The sequence below is a fragment of the Genypterus blacodes genome, unplaced genomic scaffold, assembly GCF_046128005.1.
Source record: "Genypterus blacodes isolate CSIRO-AG114 ecotype Tasmania unplaced genomic scaffold, CSIRO-AGI_Gbla_v1 ptg000049l_1, whole genome shotgun sequence".
Classification (NCBI taxonomy): domain Eukaryota; kingdom Metazoa; phylum Chordata; class Actinopteri; order Ophidiiformes; family Ophidiidae; genus Genypterus; species Genypterus blacodes.
The window spans coordinates 54,755-79,998 of record NW_027466862.1 but is presented as its reverse complement, the minus strand read 5'-3'; the positions used below and the strand labels follow the sequence as shown (position 1 = coordinate 79,998).

At 47.3% G+C, this 25,244-nt stretch overlaps 5 protein-coding genes across 7 annotated transcripts; 2 read left to right on the top strand and 3 right to left on the bottom strand.

The window, feature by feature from the left end:
• The first annotated feature begins 423 nt into the window (after window positions 1-423).
• On the top strand, window positions 424-1,987 carry arl11 (ADP-ribosylation factor-like 11). Its single transcript, XM_076150106.1, has 5 exons — window positions 424-581; window positions 764-829; window positions 1,060-1,175; window positions 1,303-1,480; window positions 1,737-1,987. Exons 1-5 carry the CDS (start codon window positions 546-548, stop codon window positions 1,863-1,865), a joined length of 525 nt encoding a protein of 174 aa, XP_076006221.1. The 5' UTR covers window positions 424-545; the 3' UTR covers window positions 1,866-1,987.
• Window positions 1,870-3,316, bottom strand: ebpl (EBP like). Its single transcript, XM_076150105.1, has 5 exons — window positions 3,194-3,316; window positions 2,918-3,112; window positions 2,735-2,804; window positions 2,488-2,626; window positions 1,870-2,338 (listed from the first exon to the last, which is right to left on the bottom strand). The coding sequence occupies exons 2-5, from the start codon at window positions 3,098-3,100 to the stop codon at window positions 2,095-2,097; spliced, it is 636 nt and encodes a 211-aa protein (XP_076006220.1). The 5' UTR covers window positions 3,101-3,112; window positions 3,194-3,316; the 3' UTR covers window positions 1,870-2,094.
• A 214-nt stretch (window positions 3,317-3,530) lies between these two features.
• cavin2b (caveolae associated protein 2b) lies at window positions 3,531-7,157 on the bottom strand. The gene is made up of 6 exons (XM_076150099.1): window positions 6,575-7,157; window positions 6,166-6,306; window positions 5,499-5,600; window positions 5,047-5,295; window positions 4,632-4,790; window positions 3,531-4,552 (listed from the first exon to the last, which is right to left on the bottom strand). The coding sequence occupies exons 1-6, from the start codon at window positions 6,857-6,859 to the stop codon at window positions 4,184-4,186; spliced, it is 1,305 nt and encodes a 434-aa protein (XP_076006214.1). The 5' UTR covers window positions 6,860-7,157; the 3' UTR covers window positions 3,531-4,183.
• sh3yl1 (SH3 and SYLF domain containing 1) lies at window positions 6,978-12,061 on the bottom strand. Of its 3 annotated transcripts, XM_076150101.1 has the most exons (12): window positions 11,920-12,061; window positions 11,273-11,383; window positions 10,982-11,095; window positions 10,674-10,738; window positions 10,422-10,534; window positions 9,919-10,047; window positions 9,675-9,831; window positions 9,052-9,124; window positions 8,926-8,976; window positions 8,725-8,766; window positions 8,398-8,645; window positions 6,978-7,452 (listed from the first exon to the last, which is right to left on the bottom strand). In XM_076150101.1, coding segments are annotated over exons 1-11 (1,065 nt in total). In that variant the 5' UTR covers window positions 11,921-12,061; the 3' UTR covers window positions 6,978-7,452; window positions 8,398-8,436. The 3 variants fall into 3 exon arrangements, with proteins under 3 accessions (XP_076006216.1, XP_076006215.1, XP_076006217.1); XM_076150100.1 differs by lacking the exon at window positions 6,978-7,452 and having other exon boundaries at window positions 7,750-8,645; XM_076150102.1 differs by lacking the exons at window positions 6,978-7,452; window positions 8,725-8,766 and having other exon boundaries at window positions 7,750-8,645.
• Window positions 12,062-23,113: 11,052 nt separating this feature from the next.
• LOC143000691 (uncharacterized) lies at window positions 23,114-25,242 on the top strand. The gene is made up of 3 exons (XM_076150093.1): window positions 23,114-23,476; window positions 23,568-24,308; window positions 24,464-25,242. The coding sequence occupies exons 2-3, from the start codon at window positions 23,576-23,578 to the stop codon at window positions 24,784-24,786; spliced, it is 1,056 nt and encodes a 351-aa protein (XP_076006208.1). The 5' UTR covers window positions 23,114-23,476; window positions 23,568-23,575; the 3' UTR covers window positions 24,787-25,242.
• Window positions 25,243-25,244: the final 2 nt, after the last annotated feature.

Sequence of the window (25,244 nt, the reverse complement as noted above, 5' to 3'; positions counted from 1 at the left end):
GTCTCACAGAGAAAAATGCTGCCAGACCTGTTACACAGTCACATGACTAAAAGCTGCCTTCTGATAGGCTGACATCACAAATGCATCTAAACACACCTGTCAGAGACTGACAGCAAGAGAGGGAGGGATAGAGCAATACTGAGTGACAAAGAGACAGACCAAGACTAAGAGAGAGACAGACGAGGACTGAGGAGCAGAGAGAGAGAGACAGATCAAGACTGTGAGACAGAGAGAGAGAGAGAGAGACAGATGAAGACTGAGAGATAGCGAGAGAGCGACGAAGACTAAGAGACAGAGAGAGAGACAGACAGACAAAGGCTGAGAAACAGAGAGAGACAGACCAAGACTAGGAGACAGAGGGAGACAGAGAGACGGACAAAGATTGAGAAACAGACAAAGACAGAGAGGGATAGACGAAGACTAAGAGACAGACAAAGACCGAGAATCAGAGAGAGGCAGAGGAAGATTCAGAGACCGAGAGACAAAGACACAGGAACAGACTGACTTTTAAAAGAAGAAACGTTTTTTCCATTTAAAGAAGAGTGATGGGACAGAATGCATCTGGGAGCTCCGTCCCTCAGGTAAGACAACCTGAAAACCAACCAACCTTAAGATGCAAAGAGCGTTTGATTTATTGATCAACTTTACAGTTCCGCTTACAACTACATCTCTTTGTGCGTCTCTATGTCTGTGTCAGAAATGTCTCTTTGTGTCTCTGTCTGTTTGTGTGTCTCTAAGTTTGTCTCTATGGCTCTGTCTTCAGGTGATCCTGATGGGTTTGGATTCAGCTGGAAAGTCTACTCTGCTCACCAGACTGTTAACAGGAGAGGTCAGACCAAACAACTCCTCCTATTGACTCCTCCCATAACTCATATTAACTCCTACAGTGGTTCATCCTGGAGGGTTGGCATCAGTTAGTCCACCTTTGACTTCTCAAACTCCTCCAAACTTCATCTACAGAGCCTCCTCCTTTTTATTCCACTCCTCCTGAACCTCCCCTTGAACCTCTCCCTGATGCTGCTTTGTCATGTGACTGTGTGACCTCATGTTAACTTGCAGGTGATGGACACATCGCCAACCATCGGATTCAATGTCGGGATGTTTGAGCTGGACAAGAAGACATCTCTGACTGTGTGGGATGTTGGAGGACAGAAGAACATGAGACCAAACTGGAGGTGCAGATGAACTCTCTGATCCTTGTTGCTATGGATACGCAATCTGTTGGATTAGGGTAGTAGTAGTTGAACCTCGTTATGTTTCTGGCTTACTTGACAGATTGTGTTATTTCCTTACTGTCTGTAGGTACTACCTGGAAGGCTGTAAGGCTCTGGTGTTTGTGGTGGACAGCAGCGACTCAGCCCGGATGCCTGAGGCCCAGAGAGCCCTGAGGAAAGTTCTGAGTGACGAGAACTTACAAGGTGTTCCTCTGATGGTTCTGGCCAACAAGAAGGACCTGTCCGACTCCATGACCATCAGAGAGGTGGGATAGTTCACGACAGATGCAGTTCATGTTCAGTCAGGGTGAACAAGGGGAAACCCTGACATCTGTTAGAGTTAAACAGAACTCTTGTATTCTTGTTCAAGGTCAGAGGTTGACTCGAGTTGGACTCTGATATGAATTCAAGCTTCACCGTTCAAATTTGTAGAATTTCAGGCAACCTACAAAATAAAATGTGGTACTAATGAGTGGCAGTGTACAACAGAGAAACAGAACTGACTCCTTTGTTCTCCTGCAGATTTCCAGAGTCCTGGACCTCAACAGTTACAGTGATCGTTTGTGGGAGATTCAGGCATGCAGCGCACTGAGAGGACTAGGCCTGCAGCAGGCCTTCCTGTCCGTTAGCAAACTCATCAAGAAGAGCTGAGAGCTGTGAGGAAACAACCTCTTTATTGATCTTGTATGGGTGAATGTGAGGTCATTGTAAAGTCCGTTTGTTGTGTTTTTTGACTGTGATGTAAAAATAAATGTGATGTTTTCTTCAGATTATACACAGCCTTTCATTATGCTAGCATCTGCGCACTTTGGATAATGGCAGCCTAGCTGTTAGTGCGTTAGCATGCTAACATGGAATGAACTTGAGTTTATGAGTTCAGTTAGAAGTTCTTCCTGCTCACGGCGTCCTGTGCAAGTATGTGCAGTTGTCTTAAATCAAACCAAGACTGGATCAGCAGCAGAACCGGGATCAGAACCCAGAGCCCATTAAAGAAGACTAGGTAGACCCACAGGTAAAGCCAGCTGGACGTGTTGAGGTGTGGACTGCCAACCAGCCAATCAGGACAGAAGGTCATCCAGCCACCGTATAGCTCACACACACACAGAGTGATCTGCACAAAGTGTCTGAAAACACACACATACAAAATTCATATACTTTACATATTGTTGTTATGGTGTAAAGTAAAGTACAATAAGTGTTATTATTATTGTTAATATTATGGCAGAAGTGCAGTACTTGACAGTATTACATAAAGTACTTGTGACAGTGTTACCTGTAGTATTTGTCATTCAGAACTGCATAGATGAGCAGAAGAGCGAGCAAAGAATCAAGGACAACGGTGAGAAGCTCCAGAGAGACGATAGTGGGATCAGAAACCAACCAGCGGCTGTCTGCTTTACCGTACTCCTTCCCTGAGAGACACAGCGATGGACACACAGACAGACGGACTCACATTTTTTCTAGCAAATGAAAAACAGATTTAAATCAAACAATGTAAACATTGACATTAATCAACTCACATAATTCAGCCAGAAAACCTTCTGAGGTGTCCACTGTCCCCCAGAGGGACATGTAGACAAATGGACCTTCCTGTAAGAAACACAAGACAAACCAGAAACCGTGGGTATTTTTCATGTGGTTCTGGATCAGAAGCCCAATCCGTCGGCCGAGCCGGGCCTTTGTGTTGGTCTCTGAGCTGTTACCAGTGTGATGTGAACGATGACGTCATAAAAGAGCCACACAAGCGTCCATCTTTCTGTCACAGAGCTCCGCCCCCGAAACCACGAGGCAAGCAGGAAAGCCGTCACACCCTGGATACCGCACGCCAACAAGGAGAAGAGCGACACCCCCGAGAGGGCGAGGCCAGGGGGCGCCACAGAGTCCATGAGGCCTTCAAGCTGAGGGCCAAAAACAAGAGTGCTGCAGTGTATTTGAATGTAATACAGTAACACTCACTGTGAGAATGTGCTGAGACTTACTGTACTTCCAAGAGGGGCAGCAGTACTCAAAGAGGAGCACGCTGTGTGCACTGCATGTGCGTAGTGTGTGTGTAGTATGTGTTCAGTTCTGAGTCTCAGTGCTGAACGTGGTGTGATGACCTCAGGCTCCGCCTACAGAATGTCTACTGGATTGGCCAGCTCAAGCCCCTCCCCCTGCTGCTCTTTATTGGCTGTCAAAACACCCCACTCACAGCCCCGCCCCTCTAACAGAGTTGTGAGGTCAGAGTTTTAAATCACTTATGTTTGAGAAACACTGTTTTGGTCCCTGAGTTCACCTAGCAGGAGACGGAGATGTGGAATAATAGAATAGACTAAATTCAGTGAAAAGATAAATCATTACATTTATTGATTGATTGATTTGACTCTTTCCTGATTTGAGTTGATTTAATCAGTTTTAACAAATAAACTCCAAGAAAATCTTTGGTAGCGAAGCAGAAAGTCTGAGTTTAATCTGTGAGTGCATGTGGCCTCTACATGTCTCATACATGTCACATGTCACACACATGTCACATACATGATCAGTGTACTACAGTGCAAATACATTAAAGCATAGCTGCTAATCATTTTTTACTCCTCTTCAGTCTGACTGGGAAACAGGAAACAGATGCTCATAACTACACAGCGGACCCCACTGCATGCTGGGAGTTTAAGTTTGACAGCAGATTGGTCACATTTTCATGTTTCTACACTCAATAAATAACAACAAATCAGTCTGAGAATTTGTTTGAGTATTGATCAGACTGATTCATTGTTAGATCATTTGTTTATTTTAGCAGTGGAATGATTCAAATGAACAGGACCATTTATACGTAAGCATAACAAAACATAAAACAAAGAAGCTGATTAGGGAGAGGAGGAGGAAGAGGAGGAGGAAGATTTCATTGCCACTCTGTGCATGTTAATGTGTAATTTTTATTTGTGCTCTCAGCCGTTTGGTTTTTAATAAACGCGTAACATCACTGTGTGAATTTACGAAAACAAGCGCTCCTCTTCCTCCTTCTCTTTCTCCTCCTGAGGCAGAGTGCTGGACAGAGCAAACTCCTCACTGACTCCCTCAGAGACCAGAGACTGATCCACCTCTGAGGCTTCCTGTTCTTCCTCCTCCTCTTCCTCCTTAACTCCCTTCTGCTCCTCCTTCTTCTTCTCCTCCTCAACTCCTTTCTCCTCCTCTTCCTCCTCAACTTCTTTCTCCTCCTCTTCCTTCTCTACTCCTTTCTGCTCCTTTTCATTCTCTTCTCTTTTCCAATCTTCCTCCTCCTGCGGGGTCTGCTGGGCCTGGTCCTCTGTGAAGAGGCCTTCCTGGACATCCACGGGGTGAGAGTCGGAGCTGCTCCGAGGCTGACAACAGGAGCAAAAACAGATCAGGTCACAAAGTCAGAGGTCACATGGGTCATGCAGGCAGAAATGTCCGTTTTACCTTCCTGATGCTAAAGCTCAAAGGTGAAACTTTTAAGCTGGACGTTTTCTGTTTGATTTTCTCTCGCTGCTCCACAGAAACAATCTTTGTTCCGATCTTCGTCATCTTCTTCTCGATATTATGCCTGGAGACAGAGAACGCTTTCTTGAAGCTGTCTACCTGCACAGAGAGAGAGCGACAGAGCTCAGGCCTTTGCAGCCTTGGGTTAGGGTTACCACTGAGGGAGAGAGAGAGTTAGAGAGAGAGAGAGAGAGAGAGAGAGAGAGAGAGAGAGAGAGAGAGCTAGACAGAGAAAGAGAAAGAGAAAGAGAGGAAAAGACACAGAGAGAGAGAGACAAAGAGGGAGAGAGAGAGAGAGAGAGAGAGAGAGAGAGAGAGAGAGAGAGAGAGAGAGAGAGATGGACAGTCTCTTTACCTTCTTCAGACTGGAGTGTTTGAGCTTCTCAGCTCTGGATTTCTCCATATTCTCCAGATCATGAAGCCCTGTCTCCTCCTCCAGCTCCGCCTCCAAACCCACATCCTCATCAGATGATAGGTCAATGGTCTGCAGCACCTCCTCCTGCAACTTATCATCAACGGCCAATTCTCCTTCCTCCAAAACCTCCTCACGAGGAAATGGAGGAGGATCCTTCACAAAAACACTTGAGGGAATCTCGTTCTCCTCCTAAGGAGAGGAGACAAGGAGACAAGGAGACAGTCAGATATGTTGTCATTTGTTGTCAGTCTTAGATTAATCTGATGTACAACAAACATGCAGATTCATATTTAATACACAGAATGATCATTACCTGTTAATCATTCATTTCTAAAACCTGCTGATACAAACACACTTTGACTGAGTCATTATGCACACACACACACACACACCTGGAAGATGAGGACTTTGAAGTTATTCCTGTTAATCAGGTGGGCGTGGTTCATCTCCAGCCTTTTCACCTGCAGGCCCTGGCGTTCCATCCTCTCCTTCACCTGAGAGACAAACAGCTTTGTTAGCTTTGATGCTCAGCAGTCTGTGTACCAGTTTAATATTAAAATTAAGTCATCAAATCTGAATTGAAAGAAGACTTAGTTTATAGTATATAAGTGTTTACATGCAGGCATAGGAAATCTGTTAGTGATTGGACAGATCGGCTTGAGCTACTCTGACATCATCATAACATCAGTGTGTGAACCCGTGACGTTTGATCACAAATAATAAGAATAATCACTTAAATAATCAATTAAATAATGGCAGGAGAATTAATCGTGTTTTTTACTGTTGACTGCTGATGAGCCTTAATGACATCATCACATGTTGAGAGGTTGCATTTCTCTCTCCTGAATCTTTAGTGGGATTGAGACTAAGCAGGAAAAGACAAAGTGTAAATGTTTAAGATTCTTTTAGAATCGAGCCTCAGGTCAGAAACACTGAGGAGCTGAAGGAGGAAGAGGAGGAGGAGGAGTGAAGAACACTGCTGAAGCTAAACGTAAGCTGAACTCATCCTGGGATGTTTGTTCCTGGTGTGTGTGTGAGATTTAGAAGAAGCATCTGGACCTCCTTCATGGTGACTGACAGCTTGCGGCTCTTGTCCAGCAGCTTGCTGACCGTGTTGGAGGTGTGGCTGTGGCTTTTAGACAGTTTGGTCATATCAGCCTGGATCCCTCTGACCACGCCCTCCATCTCCACCTGGTGCACCTGGAGACCAAATCAATCAAGATCTGTTGATGATTGGTGACGTAACGACTCACACACTGCACAGAAAAACACCTTCACAATAGATAAAGATTTAATAATGAAGCTAAGCTGAACTTTTCTTCATCATGCATGTGTGAACTTAACATAGGATAAAGAAGAATACTAAAGAAACACAAAGTGAGTTCTTTTTTGTTAATTTGACAAACATGTAACTCATATTTAACAGAAATGTAACTCAGTTGTAAAGAGCCAATCAGAGAAGCCGTACCTCCATCTTGTGCTGGTTCTCCTGCACTGCGTCGAGCATGTTGACCAGTTTGTCCAGCAGGGTGAGGACGGTGATGGCATTGACAGGGCCCTGGTTCATCTGTTCAGGGTCCAGGCCCATTAAAGGGGCTCCAGATGGGGAGGAGAGGGAGACGGGCTGCTCCTTGTCCTGGTCCTGGTCCTGGTCCTGGTCCTGGTCAGGCTGAGGGGGGACCAACAGCTCCTGGGTTTGGTGTGTCTCACTGCTCACCATGATCCTGTCTAAGTGAACAGCGTTCTCACACATGACAGGTTCACTCACAGCGTTCACACACACACACGCACACAGTCGGTCTGTGTGTGTGTGGACACACCCTGCTACACAGCCACACAAAAATCTGCCTTCCCTTTCCTGTCTCACTCTCTCTCTGTGCCTGTCTCTCTCTTTTTCTTTCGTTGTGTCCCTCTCTGTTTGTGTCGCTGTCTTTCTGTCTGTCTCGCTCTCTTTCTGTCCGTCTGTCTCTCTCTTTCCGTCTATCTGTCTCTCTTACGGTCTCTCTGTCTGCGTGTTTGCTGAGGAAAACTTTCCGTGCTTCCTCACTTTGGGAATGTGTCCACACCCATTCACAAACGACCCCCCCTCACAGACACCCAGAAGGAGGAGTCTGTAGCCTTGACAACTGACTGGGGTTGTGTTTATGTGTAGAATAAGGAGAGGGAGACATTAAACTCACCCTCCCCACTCCTCTCACTCTTTTTCTCTCCCTCTCACTCTCACTGTTTCTCTCTCTCTCATGGTTTGAAGGTGAAGTCATCTGGAAGGAAAACAGGAAAACCTCCTGCACTCTCTCTCTTCCTCCCTTTGTCTCTGTTGCTCTCCGTCTCTTTCTCCCCTCTTTCCTGTTTACACACACACATAGAACAGAGCAGAACAGAGACATTGAGGTGGAAATGGTCTAATGTTCTGAGGCCATCAGGTTCTCTGGGTCAAAGTTCACATTTTTTCTCAACAATGAAACAGGAAGAAAAACTTGCCGGATGGAAATTAAACAAAGTAAACTATGCAATACTCTGTGTGTGTGTGTGTGTGTGTGTGTGTGTGTGTGTGTGTGTGTGTGTGTGTGTGTGTGTGTGTGTGAGAGAGAGAGAGAGATCATGACCCCCTCCACACACACAAGCAAAAACCGTGATGTCATATCAAATAAATATGCTGGACCTTTATTTTGAAGGAATCATTTTGGTGACATGAACATGCCTTTATTTTTTATATTGTAAAGAAATTTTATATTTGCACTTGTACTTGCTTCTGTCACACTGTGCTACTCTTCACACAACAGTTCAGGATGAATAAAATTTGATCTTATCTTGTTTTAATTACAAAATAAAAGGCAATTTACAAAGTTACATTGAACACCAAAGTCTTGTTTCACCAAAAACTTATCCTCAGTTTTATTCTGAAGTGTAACAGCAGGAAATGAATATTAAGACTCTAGCCTCACCCCCGATATGAGGCAGAGTAAAGTGATAAGGAGTAAACCTGAACCCTCTAACCCTAACATGACCCTAACATGACCCTTCGTTCCCTGAGCTCAACAGTTTAACACGTTCATTTTCAATAACATTTTCATATTATTACCAACTTAATGTTTAAATCACATATTTGCACCAAAACCGTCAGAAGAAAACGACGATGTGAAGATTTCACATTATTTGGTTACATTTCTTTAAAGAGGTTTGGCTTTTTTCATCCAAAATGATTTTACAACCAGATGATTTTTGTGTTGACACCTTAAGAAAACATTTATACAATCTGAGCTTTAACACCTCCAGACCACCATAACCCACCAGGCTGCACCTTCATCAGCAGACCAGCAGGGGGGAGAGTCACAACTTGACAAAGTTGGCAGGGAAGATCCCCACCTGTCCGTCATCCAGTTGCCCCTCCCACCAGTCATACAGTGAGTCTGTCTTGGTGATGACCGTGATGCGGTCCCCAGGGGCGAAGGTCAGGTCACCGGCCTGCTGCCCTGTAAATGGGTGTGTTGCCATGACGACAAGTGGACCACTGGCTCCTCCCATCACCGATGCACTGCCTGCACATAGAACAAAAAATATCATGATGTTCAATCATCTTTTGACAATTTTAGTGCTAAACCGCCACTCAAAACCTACCATAGTCCTGCTGGTCCCTGTGGGTCTGGAAGCTTTCAGGGCCTACACACACACACACACACACACACACACAGACACACACACACACACACACACACACACACACACACACTTATTACTTATTATACTTATTACTGCATCGATAAAAAACTGAAGCTTCATTTTAGGAGGAAAAAGGAGGAAGAAGTGGCAGAAACTCACATGAACTTTCAGGTTTGTAGGAGGAGATGCTCGGATAGAGGGAGGGCTTACCTGTACAAACACACAAACACAAACATTACATGATTTGCACACACACGGTAAGATTTGTTGTTGTTGATGTTTTACCAGCTGAGGCTCCATGGCTGCTTCCTGCTCTCTGAGGGGGCGGAGCCTGGGGTCTGGCTGGAGGGCAAGATGACTGGGGGAGGGGGGTTTCCAGTTAACTTAAAGCTCACTACTTATCAATCAGAAACCGTTTAGTTTATTTGTCAATTAAGCATTTTTCATTTCAACATGCAGAAACTCACAAAACAAATGTAGACAATTCAAAATCAATAAATGATCAATTAACAAATCTCAATAAATGAATATAATCAATCTCTGCAAAATCTCATTAGAGTTACACTCGTATACATTTGAATGAAATGAGGGGATTTTGATCACAGGATCATTCTCATCACAACTGCTTCAAAACTGACTCATCAATATAATCAATACATTGTTTTATCGCAGTGCTCGGCTTCCTTTCTTGTACTCAGTGTGAGCGGAAGCGACGGCGATGCTGCGGCATAAATCAACCAGACATTTTCTGTTAAAAAAAACAAAAGCTCACTTCCTGTTTTGGGCTCCCCTCTCAACTTGACAGTTTTTCCTGGGAAAAGTTAATTTTGACTATTTTTCTGAAATCACTGAATCCGACAGGCAAAGACTTGGCTGTCCAGCATTATAGTTTATATCACAGGCGTTACCTTGGCCGTCACCTTGGCCCTGAGGTTCTTGCTGGTCCAGTCGGTGGTGTAGGCCTCTGTGAAGGCGTCCAGGATGTGATAGAGGTCAGAGCAGGCAGCTGGGGGCTCAACGTCACCATTCAATATGGCCGACGCCCGAATGTCTTGGGAATAGAACCTCAAACACACAAGGGCGCAAACAGGTGGTCACACAGAAAAGTCATCAGTCAGACAGAAGGACAGGTCCTCAGGGAGACAGGCGTACTTGCGATTGGTCTCCTTGCGTTCGATGAGGTAAGAACCTTCCAGAGAAACTCCAGCAAACAAACCTCTGGATTTACAGTAAGTGAAGACGGCAGCAGTACTACGCAGGGCCACATCTGCCTCCACGTTCCTGCAGAGAGACAGACAGGTAGGCAGAGAGACGGGCAGTCAGACAGACAGGCAGTCCTCCTGTAGTGGTTGGATCAGTTTCCGTCGTCTTTCACTTCCTTAACATGTGAACATTGCAGCAAGACCACGATAAGTTGCATTTATCTCAAGATTTGACTGCAACTGAGGCAAAGGGATCATACATGTAGATCACATGTGCATCATATGTGCATCATCTGTGCATGTACTGTGAATGTAAGATGAAGGTCCTTGTGAGCATCAGCAGGAACTTTAAGGTCCTGGAAGCACAAGGAAACTGAGCCCACATTGTGTGCGTGTTTGTGTGTGTCTTTAAGTGTGTGTGTCTGTGTGAGTATGTTTGTGTGTGTGCGTTACCTTCCTAGAGGTCCCACAGCCACCGTACAGTTCCCCCCCAGAGTCAGGTTCCCCCCTTTGGTGAAAGCCTCGATGGCTCTGCGTTGGTTTAGAATGATCACCAGGTCTGACACCTGAGGGGCGGAGCCAAACACCTGAGCATCTGAGCACTAGTGACTTGTCTGTCTGTCTGTCCTTCATTCTGTCTTTCTGAATGACACTAAGGGAACTATATAAGATAAGATCAACCATCAGTCCCATGATGTCACTGACCTCCACCCCGATCTCGAAGCCTCCACCAAGCCCAGCGATACCGATGGCAGAGGGAGCCGACCAGCCTGCACAGACACAGACACAGAGCCACACACAGAAACACACACACACACACACACACACACACACACACACACACACACACACACACACACACACACACACACACACACACACACACACACACACACACACACACACACACACACACACACACACACACACACACACACACAGCAAATTGTGTCGACTGAAAATATTAATTGGACAGAGAAAGACAGGCGGGTGGGCAGTGAGACAGGTCTTACGTCTGTCAGCCATTCTGGCGATCACGATGCCGCTTCCTCCTCTGGCTGTGATCATGAATCCTGCTTTGATGACCGAGATGATGGCAAGACCCTCAGCCCTCGCTATGACGTGAGCTGCAACACACACACACACACACACACACACACACACACACACACACACACACACACACACACACACACACACACACACACACACACACACACACACACACACCACTCTGTTCACTGTTCACCTCAGACAGGCAGGTAGAGAGACAAGCAGAGAGACAGGCAGGCAGACAGGCTCACCAGGGATCAGCTTGTCCGGTCCGGTCCGATTTGAAATCTCAGTAAACTCTCTGAGGATCTTAGCAGCTTTCTTTGCCTCCGACTTCAGATTGGAAGGAATTGGGTTGTTCACTGTGACACGAAGAGAACGAGAGACAGACAGGTGAGTTAGGACATGTAGAGAGAGAGACAGGTGAGTTAGGACAGACAGAGAGACAGACAAGTGTGGACAGGTAGAGAGACAGACAGGTGTGTAACGACAGGTAGAGACACAGACAGGGGAGTTAGGACAGGTAAAGAGACAGACAAGTGAGTTAGGACAGGTAGAGAGACAGACAAGTGTGTAAGGACAGGTAGAGAGACAGACAGGTGAGTTAGGACAGGTAAAGAGACAGACAAGTGAGTTAGGACAGGTAGAGAGACAGACAAGTGTGTAACGACAGGTAGAGAGACAGACAGGTGAGTTAGGACAGGTAGAGAGACAGACAAGTGTGTAACGACAGGTAAAGAGACAGACAAGTGAGTTAGGACAGGTAGAGAGACAGACAAGTGTGTAACGACAGGTAGGGACACAGACAGGTGAGTTAGGACATGTAGAGAGACAGACAAGTGTGTAACGACAGGTAGAGAGACAGACAGGTGAGTAAGGACAGGTAAAGGTAGCTTACTTTTGTTTGTTGTTCTCTCTCTCGCTCTCTTTCGCTCTCTCTCTCGCTCTCTCTCTCCCTCCGTGTTGCGGATTGTGTACTTCCTGGTGTGTGTGAGCTTCGTGCTGCGCCTCCTCGCGCTGATTGTCGCTACCTGAATCACTTCCGGTCGCCACGCAAACTGCCGGAGGCGGAGAGTGCAAACTGGCCACAGAAAAAAACGCGAAACGGGCGCCGGCGTGGGGCGGGACTGAAGAGTGAAACAGGTAAGAGAGACAGACAGGCAGCTATAGAGAGAGACACCGATGTTAATATGAACTTAGACAGGTTATAACGTGAAAACATTTTCACTTGATGATCAATCAACCTCAATGTCTCAGGATCAATCACTGGTTCATGATGGACTGAAGAGTCCATGAACATGACACAAACCTACCAACATGTCTGTCCTGTCCTGTTCTCAGTCCTCCAGGTCCTGGTCCCTCTCATCCCAACGGCCTGCATTGATGGATAACTGATCATGGTTTCATTCACGTCCACATCAGTCACACCTGAACCTCATCAATCATGACAGAATCTTATTCAATTTAGTTAATTTATTTAATTTCATGTGATTTTTTACTTATTTTAATTTATTTGCATAGGTGTCTTATACGTTTTATATGTTTTATATGATGATCGCACCAATAACCAGAACAAATTCCTGACAGCAGAACCCCCCAACATGTTCAGTGCCCCCCCCCCCCCACTGCAATTAAAATAAACAAGATTTCAGTGAATTCATTTTATTTCATTGCTTCAGTTTATATTTAACATTTTTCGTCTTCTGTACGATTTTCCATCTTTGAAATTGTTTACTTTCATATTTTAGAGAGAAAACACACAAAAGAAAAAAGGGACATAAACAGGATTAAATGTAATAATTAAGATTTCCAATCATTCATGCTAACAGGCTAACAAATGAAGAACACGAATCTAAATCTAAAACATCTTTGCAGCACAAACGAACAGGTCAAAGGTCGCATGACATCTCAAGCATGCAAATAAATGTTTTGAAAAATGGACTTCAGATTTCGCCAAGAATTTTCTGTTTTATGTCAAAGTCAAAAATATTTGGAGGGAAGCGAAGAGCTACTGAGGGGTCAGAGGTCAGACTGTGAGCCAAGCAGGATCAGTTTGGACCTGATAAAAGTCTGAAGCACAGACGGAGCAGAAAGTCTCCTGAGGACTCCAAAAAACGTCATCATCATCATCATCCTGTTGCTCTTCCTCTTCACCACTCCCTTCAAAGATGGCCACCAGGGGAGCCGTGGGACAGCGAGAAGTAAAGAGATGATCGGCTGAACAGGGAGGAGAGGTGGAAGAGCAGGAGGGGTAGAGGAGGAAGGATGGAGAGCAGGAGGTAAACAGGAAGTACCTGTATGAAGATAAGCGCATGTTCACATGGCGTTCATTCAGGTGCAACAGTGCCTCCTGCAGGTCAGCAGCAGGAACAGCAGGTTTACAAAGCTGCTTGACCGTGAGGGATTGAGAAGACAAACAGCATCTTCCTCCTCCTGACACGTCACTCTTTTCTGGCCTTTGACCCCTGAGACAAGCTAGGGGGTCAACGGGGGTCACCAGGCTTTGGACTTCTATTGAGCTCCTTCTTCCAAACATCTTCCTCTTTGACCTGAGAGATACAAACACATTTCATTTCTCTTCAATGTGATCGTTTCCTAATAAGGGAAAAAGGGAGCAAGGACATAGGGAGCCTCTAATTAGGAGTCGAGGAAGAGAGAAGAGTATGGAAATAACGATATATTTTGTTGTACTACCCAGCTTGCTACAGGGCTAGGGTTAAGCTCCGCCTCCTACACAATCACAGCTTTACCTGCCAGTCAAACCCCCTTCACATCATGCTGCGTCTTCCCATAATGCACTGCTCCAAAGCCGCAGGAGGAGTGATGGAGAATCAAGAGTGTGTGAGCTATGTTTCAGTGTTTGTGTGTGTGTGTGTGTGTTTGTGTGTGTGTGTGTGTGTGTGTTTGTGTGTGTGTGTGTGTGTGTGTTTGTGTGTGTGTATGTGTGTGTGTGTGTGTGTGTGTGTGTGTGTGTGAGTGAGTGAGTGTGTACCTGTGAATGACAGTGAACAGATCCTCAGTGCTTCGTGATTGGCTGGAGTCAATCATGTGATCAGCAGACACGTTGAAGAAGAAGTCAGCTGCAGAAGGACGAGACCAAACGTTAGATTGCAGATACGCACTCTGCCTGTAGAGGCGCTGTAGAGTCTGTTCAGTTCCTAAACACAACGTCTGTCTGTCTGTCTGTCTGTCTGTCTGTCTGTCTCTCTACTCTTCTCTCTACTGCCCCCCAGTGGTGCTGTGGGGTAGTCTAGCACAAACCAAACGTACCATGTGGAGCTTTTCTGAGCTCTTCCTTCCTCTCCTCTTCCTCTGCTTCCTGTATGTGTAGCTCTCCCTGCTCGCTCTCTGTAGACAGGTAGCTGTTGAGGGAGCCAATTAGATGGCAGGAACCATCCCAGTCACTGCTGTCGTCCTCATGAACGTTGATGGTCCTCAGTGTCTCTGTGTCCCCCTCATCCCCAGAGGAGGATGAAGACGAAGAAGATGAGGATGAAAAGGACTCCATTGATGATGACATCATTGGCAGTTGCCTCCCAGCTCTCCTCACTTTGACCCTCATCGTTGTGTCTTCCTCCTCGTCTTCATCATCACGATGAAGATCACTTCCCGTCAATCCAGCTTTGGAGCTTAGCTTCTCCTTCACAGTGGCTCTCCTTCTTCCTGTGGACCACATCATTCCTGAGGTGCCACAGGGTCCAGATCTGGAGGTCCCTGATGAGGTCGTCTTGGAGACCATGCACAGCGTGTTTGGCTGTGGTTTGGTCTCTGGCTTCTTGCGTCTTTCAAGGCAGCCGGTCGGTTCGGGTGCGATGACATCAGAGGTGTGTGTGAGTGAACGTGTGTGTAAGTGATCAGCAAAGGGATTGGATTGGCTGAAAATGTTGGCTGCTGATGCTGTGATTGGTCGCTCTGTGCTCCCTCCAGGTTCTCCTCTGGCCTCAGGGGTCCCCACATCAGGCTCCTTAGGTGGGCTCGGTCTCTGTGGGGAGTGAGGGCTGCCTTGCTCTGTGGCACTGAGTTGACCTGAGGTACGAGGGTGCTGGTTTGACTCTGGCTCGTCTTTGATGTCCGTCCAGCATGAAGACTGACGTTGCATTAGCGTAGCATCTGCTAACTCTGAGTCATGACGATTGTGGGCATCTGTGATGTCATCATAAGTTATGTGAACATCAGGAGCATCAGCATCAGCCAGCAGGTTAGTTTGGCTCCGAGCATCAGCCTGAGCTGGCTTGATGTCGGGGGTCCTAAGCTCAGTGGTTGCTAGGTTACCATGATGTGACCTCAGTCCTGGTAGCTGTGCTTCAGTGTTGTCTGATGTATGGAGAGCTGAATTAGCCACCATAGCGCTGGATGAGTTAGTCACACTGCTAGCATATACAGTTAGCTTTAGATTGGATTCTGCCCTGTCAGCATGCTTAGCATTAGCAGATGCAGCCGCAGTTAGCATTAGGTCTTCCTGCCTGTTGCCGGAGAAAAGCTCGACCTTCTGCAGAGCTTGGGCGGTGACCAGTGGGGAAGTGGATGTGGCCAATTTAATGTAGAGGTTGGGAGTAGCAAAGAGGAGGGGGGAGGAAGGAGGAGGGGGGAGATCAGGAGGGGGAGGAGGGACTCTGGCTGTTGATGATGTGGTTGACACATGATGGGAGTTTTTTCTGACAGCATAAGAATATGGCGGAGGAGGAGGCCGGCAGGGGGGAGGAAGAGGAGGTGGAGTCGAGAGAGAAGAAAGCGTGAAAGATGGAGGAGCAATGGTGAGTTTGGGGGGAGATGGAGGAGGAGCTGCCAGGTTGGGGTAGGAGCCAATAGGTGGAGGGGGAGGGGCTGGTGGAGGGGGCAGAATATGTTTGAGAGGGGAGTCAGAGAAGGAAGGGGGGGAGAGGTGTGACGACCCCCTCTCACCTCGAGCCACCATGAGCACAGGGGACACTGCGGAGGAGGAAGAGGAGGAGGTGAGATCCTGCAGGGGGAAGGCAGGAAGACTGAGGCTCACAGGTTCAAAGGTTGTCACTGTCCCACAGGGGAAATGATCCTCAGTTCTCCTGTTGCGAGGCACCCAGGGGTCTTGCAAGCTCCGTGCTAAGGGAGGGGCCGTACAGGAGGGGCGGGGCTTATCATAACTCTGCAAGTGTGTCAGAGAGTCCGAGCGCGGAGGAGGAGGAGGTGGGCGCTTGGCCTTACGGAGAGAGAAACTATGGCTGATAGAGCGAGGGGGGGAAGACAAGGAGGGCTGGAAGAGACCCTGCATGTTCAGGGAGGAAGAGGAATGAGAGGGGGAGGAGCAACTGGGGGTCAGGAGCGCCGAGTCCTCCAGAAGCTGGCTGCTGATCTGTGACTGATGGGGGTGGAGCTTATCACTGTGGTAGGACCAATCAGTGACGGGGGAGGAAGACAGGGAGGAGTGGGAGGATTCTCTGAGAGTCGGGTCATAGGGCAGCATAGGCTCCTGAGACTGGAGAGGAAACAACAAACCAGAGAGACCATTATGTTTAAGATATTTAAGAAAAGTCAAAAACACAATAAACAAATGACTCAAATAATGTAAGAGGCTAAAAAAAAAGAAAAAGAAACTGAAATATAACGTCAACATGCCAAGATTAAGATTGAGATTAAGATTAAGATTTATTTATCAAGGGTCAGCCATGTCCAGTTAGCCACACCCTCCTGAGTGTCACCACACCCTCCTGCATGAAGCCACACCTTCCTCACATTAACCTTCAGCAGGCAAAACAGGAGGAGCTGCTGGTTTACACCTGGATTTATTTACACACAGGAAGGGGCGTGGCTAAGACGCTGACCCAAACTGAGAACACAACCCCAGTAAAATATCATTTAAAACAACATAATGCAAATGACTGCAACACACACAAAAAGTAGGAAAAAATGATTTGAGAAAAGATAATGACAGATAATGACATGCTTGTTGATATTAAAGAGACCTGAGAGCAAGACGAGGATGTGCTGAGCGGCCTGTAGGGGGCGCTGCCAAAACTCCAGTCTGAGTTGAGGGACGAGTCAGAAGCCAGGAGGGAGGAGCAGCAGGAATGTGGGGAGGAGGTGAGGGAGGCCATGAGGCTGGAGGGCCCCTCCCCTTTTGGAGCTCGGATCCTCCTTCCAGACCCGACCTCCTTCCGCCCCTCGCTCTCCTGCTGCTGCTGGGAGTGGGCAGCTGTGTCCACAGCAGCAGACAGAGAGTCTGCAGAGAGAGGAGCAGGCACTGACAGACTGACAGTCTTCACTGATTGATGGGGTGATTGATTGGTTTTGATGCGTGTATGTACCCAGCTTCCTGACGACATCATCAGATAGAGCACCAACTCTCTTCTGGTGGTTCAGGTTGCGAGGTCGCTGGGTCAACGTGTCACTATTGGAAACCGTTCGTCGGAAACTGGCCTGCCGATCAAAACTCTCACCTGACACACACACACACACACACACACACACACAGTTAAAAACTTGGTCCATGTTAAGTCCAAAGTCTGAGCTCAAATTTAAGGTTCCAGTCGAAGGAGAATCTCAGGGTCAAGGTTTGAGGTCAAAGGTTAGAGCCAGAGTGGAGTTTCAATCCAAATCAAATCTCCATAGTCCAGGTTAAGTCCTGAATGATCTTTTAACTACATCCGAATCTGATTTTGATCAATCACCTGTTATATTGATCGGTATGATGTCAGCGGCCACAGTCTCGGCCTGCTGCCTCATCCTCTGCTCTGGTGTGGGCAGCCGGAGGGGCAGAGCCTCTTCGGTTTCCAAGGGGACCCCGGGCTCAAACTCAGCACCAAAGATGTGGACAGGGTCGAGGACCAGTGGGGTCAGAGGTCGCGGGTCGCTCAGGAGTAACTTCTGGTCCTCTGAAGACTTGAACAAAACATTTAACCTTTAATGGCAGACTCAGACTCAGTATGACATCATCACATAGAATCAACTACTGCTGCCGTCTACTGGCCTACTGCTAAATGCTCCTAATCCTAAATGAGTAACTCCTCATCAGACCATCATCCTCAAACCTTTAAGAGCAGATTCTTCTCTATTCTAAATCTTTGTGGCTCATCTGGATCAGTTTGTTACCTGATCCTCTTCCTCCCAACGAGAAAACTGAAAACACACTGACAAACAAGAGACAAAATCCTCAAGTGTGGACCACTGAGAGGAGACAAGGGGAGGAGACAGGACAGGAGGAGAAGAGAGGAGAGGAGAGGAGACAAGAGGAGAGGAGAGGAGAGGAGAGGAGAGGAGAGGAGAGGAGAAGAGAGAAGAGGAGAGTAGAGAGGAGAGAGGAGAGAGGAGGAGAGGAGAGGAGAGGAGAGTAGAGGAGAGGAGAGAAGAGGAGAGGAGAGAGTAGAGGAGAGAGAAGAGAGAAGAGGAGAGTAGAGAGGAGGAGAGGAGAGTAGAGAGGAGGAGAGAGGAGAGAAGGAGATAATTGTTTTAATTTTTTTTCATTAAACTGTGGCTCTTCTCATCAAACTCATTAATATTCATGAGAAACTAACAAACAAAATTTGATTGAGATATCTGTGCGTGTGTGTGTGTGTGTGTGTGGGTGCATGTGTGTGTGTGTCTAACCATCTTCCAGCTCTTTCCTGTGCTGCTCTCTGATTGGCTGTAGACTAAGGATGGCGAGGAGGTCTGGCTTTGTGGGTGGAGCCAAGAGTTGCAGTCATAGCCATGCTGAATGTGTGTGTCTGTGCACAAACACACACACATATGATGTTAGATGGTTAATCAGTTCACCAAATGATTCATCTATAATCAGACAAACATTTCCAAACAATCAATCGTGAATTATTTATCATCATCATTATTATCACTGTCATTGATGAGTGTGTGTGTGTGTGTAAGTTTGACCTCTGACCTTGCAGGACATCAGAGCTACTAGATGGTCTCTTCCCAGGAAGGAACAGCAAGGGCTTCTGGGAAGAGTAGTGAACAGACCACTTCCTGTCCCTGTCCCCTGCTGGAATGAGGGACAATGAGATTACAAACAAACACACACACACACACACACACACACACACACACACACACACACACACACACACACACACACAGATCAGACCTGCAGGCCTCAAGGTGACCTCAGAGACAAAAATCACACATGCTTTTATTTTGAAGGAAGAACTTCAATTGTGGTGGAACACTGACAAAAAAACAAACAGACACAAAGCCAACACAACTACACAACACCAACACAACAACTCCAACAAAACAAAACCAACACAACAAAGCAACACAAACACAACTACCCAACACCAACACAACAACAACAAAACAACATCAAGACAACAATGCCAACCAATCACCAACACAACTGCACAGCAGCAATAAAACTACACTAAAACAACAACACAACTACAGAAGACCAACAACATAATGCACATGACCAATACAACTACACAACAGCAATTTAACTACACAACACAATAAAAACTACAACACCACCAGAACTACACAACAACGATACAACAACAAATGACAAATACAAATACACACTGCCAATACGGCAACATCAACACAACATTGATACAACTACACAACACCAACCAAGCAAAAAGAACACACACACACACACACACACACACACATGGATTCACACTACGATCCCAGTTCTATGGGTTCCGTCCTCACATGAAGGTCTGAGGTGTGTCAGTGTAACCTTCAACACTGAACACACACATGACGTCTCCACACACTCACCCCTGGTCTTATTGAGGAATTTCAGGACAGATTTGACTGCAGCTCCGATCAGAACCATAATGATGCCAGACACACACACACACACACACACACTCGTAGGGCTGCAGTAGAGAAAGGACGAGTCAGACTTGCAGCAGAAGCAGTAACGCAGCTCGACTCTGCATCTCTCTCTCCTTCTCTCCCTCTCTCTCCTTCTCTCCCTTTCTCCCCCCCTCCCTCTTTCTGTGAATAGATAGCCAAAGTAGGTGTGTCCTTTATCTGTGTCTGCCCAATTGATGAAGGTTACCCACAAATGCTGCATTCACACACACAGACACACACCTTTTTCTTATTTTATCCATAAAAAGCAATGAGTTACACCAATTTCTCAGTTTATTCTGGTTGCCCTGGTTACTCTTGTCACCAACGTATCTAAAGGTCTTCTCAAACATCGTTCCCTGTAAACTACTGTGTAGACTTTCAGGCACTCAGTGATTTTCAGTATTCATACAGCTAAATTCTGGAACATTGCTACCTTGCACCTTTTCACACAGGCCACAGCAATGCAGGGATAGATGGGGAAAGGGACCGTCCAGCAGGTGGCAGTAATGCAACACTTACACATGCCAATAAAACAACACAAGGAGACCTGCAGTGTTATCCTTGTGTTGTTTTTCCAGTTTGTTGTTGTTTAAAGGAAATGTAAAGTTGATATAAAGGGACATTAGAGGAGTCTCAGACAGCTGCCTGCTTCCCTGACCCTGCCTCAGACCCTGACCCAGCCTCAGACCCTAACCATGCCTCAGACCCTGACCCTGCCTCAGACCCTGACCCAGCCTCAGACCCTGACCCTGCCTCAGACCCTGACCCTGCCTCAGACCCTGACCCAGCCTCAGACCCTGACCCTGCCTCAGACCCTGACCCTGCCTCAGACCCTAACCATGCCTCAGACCCTAACCATGCCTCAGACCCTGACCATGCCTCAGACCCTAACCATGCCTCAGACCCTGACCCTGCCTCAGACCCTAACCATGCCTCAGACCCTAACCATGCCTCAGACCCCGACCCTGCCATAGGCCTTAACCCTAACCGTGGACTGGAAGCAGCTCCCTTTTTCTGACTTAACCCAGTTTCAAGGCATTCATCAGTGGAGTCTTGTGATTGAGTCGTTCACTGTCATTAACCCTTTGCACGCTTTCATTCACAACATGGCTAACAGGAACAACACACAGCCCTGAGGTGGGAAGTAGAGCAACAGAATTAACTGAATATTGATCCTTGCTCCCATTCACACATGACCTCATACAGGAAGTGCGAACGAGACACATGCTCAGGTTTAGGACTTATCAGTCAAACCTGATGGTGCTGGTGATGATGGTGATGATAAAGTGAGAACATCTTCATCATCATCATCATCATCATCATTAGCAATCATAAACTGGGACAGTTCCAGGCTTTAAGTGAGTAAAATATCTCGGCCAGTGGAGCAGCTAATTACTGCTGTCTGTCTTTCTGACAACCTGTCTGTCTGTCCGTCTTACAGCCTATCTGTGTGTGTGTCTCTCTGTTTGCATGTCTGTCTGTTTTAACTGGATCAATGAGACACTTTTACTGCACCAATCACAACGGTTCTACTGTAACAGCAGCATACTGTAGTTGTCGTAGCAACGGTAGTATTAGTGACAGAAACACATGACATCTCACTAACCATAATTCCTAGAAGTACCTCTCTCTACAAGGGGCGTGGTCTGTGTGGCATCCTTTCGAGAGGTCCACGCCCTATGGACTGTTTGAGGTAAGAAGCAGAGTCTGCGCCTCCTGCTGGGCTGGTAGCGGTACTGCGGTGGGGCTTTTGGTTCCTTGAAGGGAGGAAGGGCTCCAAGAAGAGGGCGGGGCTCTGGCACAGGGGAGCAGGAACTGGTCTGTCTCCACTGTGTGAGGGCGGGCCGGGCTGAGCGTGTCGGGGGGAGGAGTTGGACTGGAGTGGGGGGAGGAGCCACTGGGGGGAGGGAGGAGAGGTTGTTGGTTTGTGGTGGGAACTGTTGAGGGCAGAACCAGGGACTGTTGCCTGAAAACTTAAGATGAGGTGGGTGGAGCTTAGCGCTTGATGACCCCCCTGTCGTGTTGAGGTTCAGTTCCCAGACGGCGTCATGGTGCTGCTGGATTTTAGCGCTAAGGAGGCGACGACGAAGGCTTCCTTCCGTTTTGGACCTCAGAGTGGCCATCTTTCGTGGAAGCAGCTCGTCTCGCTCGTCATCGTCACCAGGATCCCAGCAGTGCAATGCCACGCCAGGCCCCGCCCCCTCCTTGCTCAGGCAATCCACATAGGAAATCATTGGGTTCTCAGACAGGATTGGCTATTTTCTGCCTGGCTCCGCCCTCAGGACAGGTCACTGACACTATTATGAGTGCAGCCATTCACATTAAAAGCAGAAACCATCGTCGGAATACAGTGTCAGTCTCTCATCATAAATGTCCCATCTACAATAGTAGAAAGGATAAGAATAAGCCGGTAGACACCGTCCACTTCCTTTACAAACGTCTTCAATTGCTCACAATAAAAGCCTGAAAGTTCTGAGGATTGGTGACCCAGAAGAACAACTTTTTCAAAATGTTCTAACCTTATTCATCTTCGATAGAAATCCCACAAAAAGTCAAAAGGTAAAAATATAGCTTTAAAAAAATCCTGCTTCACAATAATAATCATGAAACCTTTGCATTTTTCAAATCCCAACTCACTGAAACTTTAAAATCTCCTTCGTAATTCAAGAACCAAAGAAAGACGACTCACAGATCTTCCTGGCCTCCACACTAAAAGTTATAGAGGAATGAAAAAATCTTTAACGGTGATATTTTGCAGGAGCTGAGCATGTTTGTCCCTGTCCCTGTCTCTCTCTCTTTCTCTTTCTCTCTCTCTCCCGCCCCCCCCTAATCTGTTAACAAGGATTATCCAAATCTGCAGATGGCCTATGTGGGACAGGTATTAACCCCCCCCCCTCACTCACACATTGATTCTGTGTTACACTGTTGACCTGTTTCATTACATTCTTTGACACGCTTACTCTTACTCTCTCATCTGGTCTCATCAGCTCGTACTGGAAGCTTTCATACAGTCAATCTGCCACATTCTATACATTGTCTTGTCGTTTCCATGTAGAGTGGACAATTTCAAATACCAAGTTTGCCATAATAGGAAGTTGATACAGATGAATGTGTTCATTATTAAGACATTAATGTGTTAATAATTTTTAATATGAATTGTATTCACTACATTTCATCGATTTCTTTCTTTCAACATCAACAACGTTCCTCACTCACAGATCTCGCGATGATTCGTGCTCGTGTTAAACGTGATGAATGTGATTGGCCAAGACAGGGCTGCAGATAGCGGATTGGCTCAGGAGAATGTAAACACGGAAAGGATGCACAGTGTGTCGGACTGAAGATGCCCCTCGCTGCTTTCGCTCCAACATCTAAGCATTGGACACATTTATCAACATGTTCGGTTCTTTGATCACAGGACGTTTCTCTTGACTGACAGCCCCGTCGGCAGTGACGCGTACATGGAGAACAATACATTAAAAACGTATTAGCCGAGAGTTAGCATGTTAGCTTAGCCTGGTTCACGCTTCATTTGAAACAAAGGAGCAAAGCTAACCCGGGGCAGAGCGGAGTTTCACCGGGGCAGAGCGGAGTTTCACCGGGGCAGAGAGGAGTTTCACCGGGGCAGAGCGGAGTTTCACCGGGGCAGAGAGGAGTTTCACCGGGGCGGGGTCCTGACCCGGGTTAACATGCAAACACAATAAGTATTCACATGGCAGTGTAAGAAGTCTTTCTCTCTTTTTACTTTTGTTTCGTGTTGTTTCGGCTCCGTAGCTGTCACTATGTCTGTTGATATACCAACGAGATGTGACGTCACCGCCCACCTCCAGTGCCTGCTGTGTGGTCATTTCTCCAAGAGCCACGCCCACCAGCTGGCCCACACGGCCGCCTCCCACCCTGTGCACCTGGACAGCGTGGTGGTGGGTCGCCTTGGCAACATGTTGATGTACCAGAGCACCGCCCGCCTGTTCCACTGCTCCGCCTGTTTCTACACCAGCAGAGAGTTCAGCAAGCTGTACAAACACATCATCACCAAACACTGCACCAATGAGAGCCAGGCCGGGGGAGGGGCTGAGGGAGAGGAGGGCGCCGTGGAGAGGGACACAGCTCTGAAGACGAAGAGGAGCAGTGAGGAAGAGGAGGAGGATGAAGCTGCGGACAATGACGAAGACCAATCGATGGACCCAAAAAAGCCAGATGGAGAAGGTGAGAAGGTGGTGCTGATGTTCAACGGCAGCCGTTACCGCTGCGTGATCTGCGGCTGGCAGAACAAGCTGAAGGCGCACAGCATCAATCACATGGTGAGGAAGCACGGCGTCCCCAAAGCCTTCGCCATGCAAGCCGTCAGGCGAGACGTGGCCAACAAGCAGGCCCTGAGCGTAAGCCCGGAGGAGGAGGAGGAGCCTCTGAGCGAAGAGCTGCTCAAGAAGGAGCTGGAGGCCACAGCCAAAGTGATCCGCTTCATCTCCAACCGCTTTGTCTGCCTCATCTGTGGCTGGAAGACCAAACTCAAAGGTAAGAGCTCAAATGTCTTCAGTCTTCTCTGCAGCTTCAGGGTCAACCTGTCACCATACTGAGCTCTTATTCTGAAAGGGAGACCCGACTTAATGCGGGGGCTTTTACTGTGAAAGGCTGGTTGAATGGTTTTTCGTGTTCTCTGTGTGTTGCAGGCTTTGCCATCAGCCACATCATGCGCAGTCATGACGTAGAGCGCCCGTTCGCCTGCAGGACATGCCGGCGTTCCTTCTTCCTGCCGAGCCGCCTGCAGCAGCATGTCAGAGCGGCGCATCGGCCCGGACGCTACGCCTGCCCCTTCTGCTGCTTTAGGTCGCACTTCCTGGGAGGATTCAAGAGGCACTGCAGCCGCTGCAACGCTCGGGAGGAGGAGCAAGAGGAGGACGAGGAGGACTTGGAGGAGGAGGAGAGGAAGAAGAGAGGAGATGAACATATGAAAAGAGAAGAGGAGGAAGAACAAAGGGAAGAGGAGGAATAAGGGGCTCAACAGAGAGAGATGATGGAAGAGGAGGAAGGAGGAGTAAGAGGGGAGGAAAGCTACAGCCTAGAAGTGGGCGGAGCTACGTGTTCTGTTATGGCGCCCTCCATTGATAGAAACTTCAAACCGAGCTACTCGTCTCCAGGATAGTGGAAATGTTGCTGCAAGCCAAAACATCAAAGCAGAGTGTGTAGACACACACACACACAGTGACATCACACATCAACACAGAAACATCACAAGGACAAATCACATTTAAGTTCAAGCTGTCAGTCAAAGTGCCAGGCTTTCTCCTGTCAATCAGCAGATTGAAGGACTGATTGATCAATTTTCCATTTCAAATTTGTTCCGATCAGTTTGACTGTTCAGGTTCATGGACGTCTTCATCAGGTGTGTGTGTGTGTGTGTGTGTGTGTGTGTGTGTGTGTGTGTGTGTGTGTGTGTGTGTGTGTGTGTGT